This window comes from Symphalangus syndactylus, chromosome 17 (assembly GCF_028878055.3).
Source record: "Symphalangus syndactylus isolate Jambi chromosome 17, NHGRI_mSymSyn1-v2.1_pri, whole genome shotgun sequence".
Lineage (NCBI taxonomy): Eukaryota > Metazoa > Chordata > Mammalia > Primates > Hylobatidae > Symphalangus > Symphalangus syndactylus.
This window is the reverse complement of record NC_072439.2, coordinates 57,968,030-57,977,008: the sequence shown is the minus strand read 5'-3', so window position 1 is coordinate 57,977,008 and position 8,979 is coordinate 57,968,030. Positions and strand designations below refer to the sequence as shown.

General features: G+C 37.2%; 1 protein-coding gene across 1 annotated transcript in view; it reads right to left on the bottom strand.

Moving 5' to 3' along the window:
- Nucleotides 1-2,205: 2,205 nt before the first annotated feature.
- The window catches only part of GMPS (guanine monophosphate synthase), a 62,125-nt gene continuing 55,351 nt past the window's right edge, over nt 2,206-8,979 (bottom strand). Inside the window, exons 13-16 of the mRNA XM_063620288.1 lie at nt 8,763-8,878; nt 4,899-5,029; nt 3,416-3,588; nt 2,206-2,327 (exon numbers count right to left, since the gene is read on the bottom strand). Of these exons, the coding sequence (XP_063476358.1) occupies nt 2,226-2,327; nt 3,416-3,588; nt 4,899-5,029; nt 8,763-8,878 (522 nt within the window). The 3' untranslated portion in view covers nt 2,206-2,225. The remainder of the gene's footprint in view (nt 2,328-3,415; nt 3,589-4,898; nt 5,030-8,762; nt 8,879-8,979) is intronic.

The window sequence follows — 8,979 nt, the reverse complement described above, 5'->3', positions numbered from 1 at the left end:
TTTCTTAACTGTAAAATGGAAGTGCAACGTTTAACTTTCCTCAGTGGCTCAGATGAAACACTGTGAAGGTACAGAGTAATGTTATATGGCACAAAGCAAAAAGTGCTGTGCAAAAGAAGAGTGTGCTAAATATTAGGAAATTTCTGAGTTCCAGAAAATTTAGATTTTTAAGAAACTATGTCATGTCAAGATGTGTTTTGGAGAAACAATTTTCCCAATATTATATTAAGTATATACTAAGTATATATTGGGAGGGATTATATAAAAGGTGTTCAAAAAACAAATATCAGGAAAACACTAAATTAAGCAGAATTTAACAATTGTTTTTAACTTTAGAATTTCTCAGAGCTTTGAATATTGTATACCATGAATCTCCAAGAAAGGACAAGTGAGTTTATTTTCCCCAAACTTATATGACCACCTAATCCTTTTTACATGGACCTTCTCAATGGAGCAGTGTTCCATAGAACACACATTCTTACTATCTATTTTTCCAAAATTCCTACTGTTTGCTTCAACACAAAATCATAAGACACTGTGGCTAGAAATTTTCTTTCATATAAACATAAATGTGTACTGACACATGTTGGTAAGCATTTTATAGGTTGTCTATTCTAGCTCTCAAATAACATGACTCTAAATCTGTAAAGACCAGATCACTAACATAGCCTCTTTCCAGAAGGCCACAATGAGTACCTCCTCATCAGGATAGAGAATGTACCCTTTAAGTTTTATAGGAGTCAAGTACCCCTTGGTCTTGGGGACAGATTTCTGTTAAGACAGACAGAAATTCTTCTCTTGCTGGTCCAGCAGCAGTTTTCTTGTTCTCTGGACCAGCCAGAATAAAAAGATGACTTCTGCCACGCATCATTTTGTTGTTTATCTAACACTGAATCCCAAATAAAATTTCATACCTGATTAATAGATCTGACCTTTTAAACTAGAAAAGCAGCAGCAACCTGAGATGGAATTGCTAAGAGAAAAATATGGTAACATTCTTAGCTAAAATACTGAGAGAAACGGAGAGTTTAAGTCTACTACTGTCTACAGTACTTATGTGAATGTTATAAAAGATCTATTAGAAACTGGTGGCGATGGCAACAAGTCCTGCACCAGTTCTTAAATCCTCTCTTATAGCTAGTAGAAAGGATTACAAAGTTTGGCAAACATCTTGCATGGATCAAGACTGTTCACAGGTGTCTGAGCAATGAATAATATGTCTATAGATTAGATCTAAGAGCTCATTTTACAACTGTTTACTAGATGATATAAACATTTTTCGTCGCCCATTTGTAAGCTGTAGGTATGCATCATGGCTTCTGTGATCTCAGAACTGTTTCTCTGACCAGCAAAAGAAGAGATGAAAATGCTCCTCTTGACCTCTATCTGCACTACACCAGAAACGTCACTGAGCCAGTTTCTTCTAAGGAGATAACAGAAACTTTCTATGCAAGGCTGTGGGGGGCTGGTAATATAAGGCTAGGAGGATAAAGCTCCTTACTAATGAACAAGCTGACATTGAATAACATGGCATCCATGTGGAACATGGTTTGAAAACATTTTAAGACCATTCATAGACATCTGAGACCACTCATAGTTTCTTCCTCCCAAGGCTGTGAAATAAAATTCCAAAGTACATCAACAAATTCCTGGTGCTTTTCCATCTTATGCTAGCTTACATTTTATACCCTCAGTGTCCTTCAAAAGTGGCTGGAATAGCCCACCTATACCTTTATCTGATATGTTCATCTCTTTTTCACCCTTTGGAGAAATAAGATTACTTATAAGAAAACTGATTCTCCAAAAGGTATATATACGTAGTAAGTAACACTGGTAAATAATGGGTGTTTCTAACAGTTCTTAGAAACTGGTAAGGAGACAGAAGCCCATAACTACCCCAAACTCACCCACCTTCATACATCTTCACAGAGACATCAATAGCAACAGTGAATTTATACATAAAGAGTAAGTGAGGCAAAGGCAAAAGCAGTATCAATCTGTCTGAGTGTAGGCAATGGTGCTTTGATTATTTACCCGTACAAACTCTTCAGTCCCTTTTGGTTATCCCCAACTCAGCTCTTAAGCCGTAGATTTTTGCTGTGGAGAACTCAGATGTGATGTAGCTGCTCCAGTAACTCTTTTCACAGTATACTGCATGTCAATAATGGGAATGATTTCTAATCAATTTAAACTGCACACGGTACATTAATAGAACAAGAAGTTTATTACTCCCACTCAGTAGTTCCTGGGGGCTTTGATGTTAAGTCATACATAATTCGAGAAATACCAGGAATCTTCTTAATCTCAGTGACCATCTTTAATACCACCTATTAAAAAAAATTATAGAGAAAAGTCAGCATCCACTGCATGTCCAGCAGTCTTAGAGGGCTTACATTTGTAATTTAAAATTAAAATTTGACTATTTTCACTATTGTCCTTCATGTATATGGGATGGTTTCTGATTAATCTTATATAATGAAACTATTCCCCTCTGCAGGGATAGGTTTAAGTTATTAAGGTTTAAAATATTAGTGACTTAAACTCAGTACTACTCAAAGTGTGATCCACAAACAGGTGCTAGTCTGCAAGTTGTGTTTGTGACTGAGCCAGAAGTGCTTAAGAACATACAGCGATTTGACATTGCTGTGGCGTCCAAGCATGTGATTTTATGTGTTTCAGCCAATGCTCTGCAAATTATCTGCAGCTTAAACATACAACTCTAAGGGCCACCAAGGTGGCACACAGTACACTGTAATAATCATTATCAAGTATACAGGAGGAGAGGATAGCCTGCTCACTTGTCAAATTTGGCAAATTTGAGCCTAAGAGAAAACTGACTCTAAGCCACATTCCAAACCAACCCATCTACCTAGCTGTAACGACAGCCTCACATTAGTGCACTGGAGGCAGTACCCCAACTAATAGAGTCTCACTTTGATTTTCACTTGCTATTATGCAAGTAGCTCCTTTGGAATGTTCTGGTGAAAACAAAGAAGGATCAAAAATTGAGTTGGAATTGGTAGTAGCGAGAACATTTAGGCAATTCTTGGGTGTCTGGCCATAAAGCTATCAAATTGCATCCTTATTTCTAACAAACTCTTCTTCACTCCTAGAGTTTTCTTCTTTATTTGCGGAATACTATTTGTAAAGTAGAAATTGGCAGGATTAGATAAAATTATTATAATTGATTATTTTTTATATAGTAATCAGACATTTGGAGAGCATATATAATTTAAGGCCTTTTTCTGCCCCAGTGTATTAATCAAATATGTGAAAATTTAAAAAAAAAAAAGCCTATCTTATGAACAGAAAACCAACATAAGAAATACAGCACTGGCATAGCCTATTCCATTCACCATATTATAAAATGTAAGAGGTACTGAGAACATGCATTAGAAAAAAATATATAAATTACCTCTACAGGGATCTCATTGCCAGGTGTTGCAGGTATACCAGTCATGAAGTCACTAGTAATAAAGGTTCGAATAACCACAGATCTCTGGCATGAAGGCTGCTTTTGAAGTGGGTCCCGATCAAAATGTAATGGTGTCAAAATCACCGGCATCTGGCTGATTTTCCCAGCATACCCTAGAGAAAGGTATATGTAGAACCAATCACCACACCATAGAAAAGCACTCTTAGTTCAATTAAATCCTCCCAGGCAATATCTGAAATTACATATACACACACAGCATAGTTAAGACTGTCATCATGCATTGATTTCAGCTACTTGCAGAGCATTTTAATTGGACTTAATCACAAATGCAAAAAACAGAATTTGATCACATCAGTGATGTTTCACTGATGTGCTATAAAGAGAAACAGTCCAGTCTCATTATTCTCTATTATAATTTGCAGTATAGTTATATTCTACACTGCAAACAACGAATTAGCGAATACTGAACCATTTCTCCCAGGGGAAATGGAGGGTTAGGTTCCTGTAAGCCTCTGATTGTAATATTTTCATCAACTGATTAATATATAACCTTGTCTTATGTGTTTCTGATTTAAGACACTATATTTAATATTTATTATAGATTCATTAACACTGAACTCACAATCAACAGCTCTTTAACTCATGCCTGAATGAAGTTTATCTAACACACAGATTTTCTCTGTAAGGTACATCACAGCATTCCTGTGCTTAGGAACCCAGACAGCACTTCAACACTATACTTGAGATCCATTTTAAACAGCAAAATCACCAACAAAACGCATAAAAATGCAAAAGATATAGCATCAAGGAGACCATGAAAAAGACTTGTTCACATTCTGAGAGCTGAAACAAGAAGGCATAGCGTCACCTTGTTCAAACTCAGCTGGGAACATCTAAGTCTGGAAATTCACATTTTCTGCTGCTCTGTGCATGTCCACAAATGGCCACAAAGGTGAATATATTTTATTTAGAAGCAACATTATAGGCCAGGTGCAGTGGCTCACTCCTGTAATCCCAACACTCTGGGAGGCCAAGGCTGGCCTGACCTGACTCCTGACCTGATCACCTGAGGTGAGGAGTTCGAGATCAGCCTGGCCAAAATGGCAAAACCCTGTCTCTACTAAAAATACAAAAAACTAACCAGGTGTGGTGGCGGGCACCTGTAATCCCAGCTACTCAAGAGGCTGAGGCAGGAGAATCACTTGTAACAGGAGGCGGAGGCTGAAGTGAACCAAGATTGTGCCACTGCACTCCAACCTGGGCGACAGAGCAAGACAGACTCCGTCTCGAAAAAAAAAAAAAAAAAAAAAAAAGCAACATCACAGAACATTCAAATATTTAAATAATAAAAATAAAAGCATCTAAAAAGCAAAAGCCACATCCTCCACATCATCCTACTCTTAATGTCAAGCTTCCAAAGACTAGTTTCAGAGGGTAGTAATCAAAAACATGAGCAACTTACCAGACTCCCTGAGAATGTTATGGGCCTCAAAATCAGCTTGGCGTAAAGTACTGAGCACCCCTGTTGTCAAGAAAGTGGGAGTAACATCTGTAGGAGGTTCTTTAACTGGTGGGCCAAATATATAAACAACTCTGGAAACAAAGAGGTAAAAATAATAGAGCAATTACATTTTAAATGTAGAAATTACATTTTAGTATGAGAAGCAAGGCACTTAGAACAGTAACATTCTTTCCATTTCCCACTTAGTTTTAGGCCCTTCTCCTGCCCACTTCAACTCCCCAGATGGATAGGGCAAGATATAAGATTATAGGAAGGTCTGTGTTCAACATGCTTTCCTCAAAGTGTGTTCTCTGCAACATTCTGTATCTCAGAATGTGCAAAGATATGTGATTATTACAACTCTCTTTTCACTTAATGTACTGGGTCAAAGAGTATCCCCAAAACTTCATGTCCACCCAGAATCTCTGGGGAGAAAAAGGGTCTTTGCAAATGTAATCAAGTTAAAATGAAGTAATACTGGATTAGGATGGACTCTAATCCAATGACTGGGATCCTTCCAAGTACTGGGAAATTTGGATACACAGACACACACGGGGAATGAGGGTCATGTGAACACAAAGACAGACTGGGTTATGCTGCCACCACTCGATAGTAGGAAGAAGCAAGGAAGGATCCTCCCCTAGAATCTTCAGAGAGACTATAACCCTGCCAACACTGAATTCAGACTTCTGGCCTCCTGAACTGTGAGAGAATAAATGTTATTTTAAGCCTCCTAGTTTGTGGTAATTTGTTATGGGTAGTCCTAGGAAACAAATACACATAGTTAAAATTTAAAAATAGGTGTTTTTATGACAAGACTTCAGAAACTATTAATATACTATGCTAACATGCACTGGAAATCTCCAAGAGGAAACTACAGTGAATTTCCCAAAATTAGTAAACTCATCTTTTTTTCTCTACTTGAGAAACAATGATTCTAGAGAGATTCTCATTTGCACTTCATTAAAAAGGCCATTGAAATAGGACTTAGCATCCTACTACTTCCTTCCAAAAAAATGATTCATTACCGTTTTATGTAAATGTCTGTTTGAAAGACATGAAGATACATCACAAATATCTTCATGTTAATGAGAGTTAATGAGAGTACAGTTTGGAACATAACTTGAGGAAATTAGAATCAGACAATTTTAACAACTTGAAGTGTAGCTGGCCACTAGTTTGAAGGGATCTGTTTCACAATCTTCACCCAGAAAACAAGAGGGAATCAGGGTAGAGATTTGAGTGCCACTTAGCTAGTTCTCCCACTCCAGCCAGTAGACAATTGTCACTTTTCGTTAGTACTGTTTTTAGCAAAGAAAATAAATCTCCCCGGCAACTATCATGGTAAAGTTTAATGTTTTTTCTTCTTTCCTTAATATGTACTTAGGTAAAATACACAAAAGAAAACTGTATTAACACAAAACCTCCGATATCACCAACTACTTTATTGTCTCCTTCCAAACATACTACAACAGAAGCAAGGTTTTTGTCCCATGTATAGACAGTAAGTTATACTTTTTCTAAACAATATAGTTCCTAAAGCCCATAAAAGATCTTTGCAGGAGAAAGTTAAGAGAATGCCATGAACCTGCTCTTTTCACCTTCTCATTTCTTACAAACAAAAGTAATCACTAGAGTGTACTGGGACAGGTATTTACCCACACTATATACAACAGTAAAACTGGAACAGTCCCTCCCTGTACAAAGATTCCCTCATCCAAATTAGGAAAAAAACCGGCAAACGTGGAAGAATATTTTTAAACTCCAATTCATCAAAAAGACCCCAGCAAAGAAATCTAAAGTTCACCAAGATTCTTTTTTTTTTTCCTTTTTTGAGACGAAGTCTCACTCTGTCACCCAGGCTGGAGTGCAGTGGTGCGATCTCAGCTGACTGCAAGCTCTGCCTCCCGGGTTCATGCCATTCTCCTGCCTCAGCCTCCTGAGTAGCTGGGACTACAGGTGCCCGCCACCACACCCGAATAATTTTTTTGTATTTTCAGTAGAGACAGTGTTTCACCGTGTTAGCCAGGATGGTCTCGATCTCCTGACCTCGTGATCCGCCTGCCTTGGCCTCCCAAAGTGCTGGGATTACAGGCGTGAGCCACCGCGCCCGGCCAAGTTCACCAAGATTCTTTTAAGAACTTGCTGCGTTCATATTTTAAGATTTAGTTTTTTGTTTGCTGGTTGTTAGGCTTTTTACTTTTTTCTTTTTGAGAAGGGAAGAAGGAGGAGGAGACAAATAGGGAAAAAAGAGAAAAACTAGAATATAAACATAAAGTTTAAACAAGGATGTGTGCCCTTTGGCAAAAGAAAAAGAAAAGGAGATAAAACTGTAAGAATGCTGTGAATGAAGAAATATACTAATTATATAGTAAAAGCAGTGGAGTTCAATTTAGGGAAATTTTCTGTGTGATATATAAAGTTTATATAGCATTCTTCAGAAGGCAAATTATGAGCCACTGTTCTAACCAAGACAATTATCTCCACTCAAAATAGGCAATTAAAAATTTATCATTATTGAAGTTGTTTTTTGTTTTTTTGAGAAAGGGTTTCACTCTGTTGCCCAGGCTGGAATGCAGTGGCACGATTTTGGCTTAAGGCAACCTCCCAGGCTCACGCGATCCTCTCACCTCAGACTCCCAAGTAGCTGGGACTACAGGTACACACCACCATGCCTGGCTAATTTTTGTATTTTTTGTAGAGATGGAGTTTCACCATGTTGCCCAGGCTGGTCTCAAACTCCTGGGCTCAAGTGATCCACTCGCCTTGGCCTCTCAAAGTGGTGGGATTACAGGCGTAAGCCACCATGCCTGGCCCCCATTACTGAAGAGGGTAATAATTCTATTTTTCAGCATATTAAAGATGCTTCTGTATTTGAGGGTCTTCAGTTGATTTGAGTAAGCCTTTGAATGAGCATGTTCCCAACGGTAAAAACATGGCTTCCCTATAACTCCTTATCTCTGACTATACAGACTCTGCTAGGTTAACATTAAAAGGTAAGCTTCTGATTTCTGCAGCAATTTGAGTAAAATGAAACCTCAAGTAATTGTTTTTGGTTGTTAACTGCCTAACACCCATGAAGAAAACTGAAGAGAGAGAATAACTGTGAAATAAGAACATTTAATTAGCAATCTAGTATAAAATAAGTGAATGTTTGAACTATATATGGTACGATGAAATTGAGGATTAGAAATAGATTATAAATCAGCTGTTGATATATCCAATGTAAGAAATTAATATGCAAATTAAAGGAAAATTAATCTAAATGTAAATTATATATTTAAACGTAACTATTTTAATGCTATCTGGCACATGCCTATTTCTTTTCTTTGATTTTTTTCCTTGGGGTTACCACTAAATTAACCAAGTCTCCATTTTTGTTTGGGGTGGGGGTTGTTTGTTTTGTAGGGGTGTGTGTGTGTGTGTGTGTGTTACTTTATTTGTAATTCTGTAACCTGGACATACTTTTTTCAATCCTTCTGGAATAAAACATGTTACCATAAAACCAATAGCTAATATAAGCCACTAATTTAGAAGACATTTTATAGCTGTCTTTAATATTTTACACTAAAATAAAGATCTCCTTTAAATAATTTTTAACAGATGATTACATTGTGATGAAGAGTCAAAACACAAGATGATATTAAATATCTACTTAACTGCAACCTATGTGCATATTTGAATTACAAACACAGCCATTTACTCTTATCTACATGACCTACCTATATCTACATTTGAGCCTTTTGGTCTTTCATTAATTGAAAGCCCTTAAGAAATACATCCTTCCATTACACAAGCCCCCACCCTAGCTCCTGTGAAACACACCTGTTAACGTTGTGACACATGCGAGGTATAAGCCTAGCCAGAAAAATAAGTGATTCCCAGTCAGGTTCATCTTTACTGGAGATTCCACACACGTAACTGTAGGAACGACAGTCACCCTGAAAATAAAAAGATAATCAATAATTTTTAATAGTCAAAAGATGGCACCAGTTTAACTTGACAAAGCTGTTTTTTTTTTTTTTAAAAGATGCATTGAAAA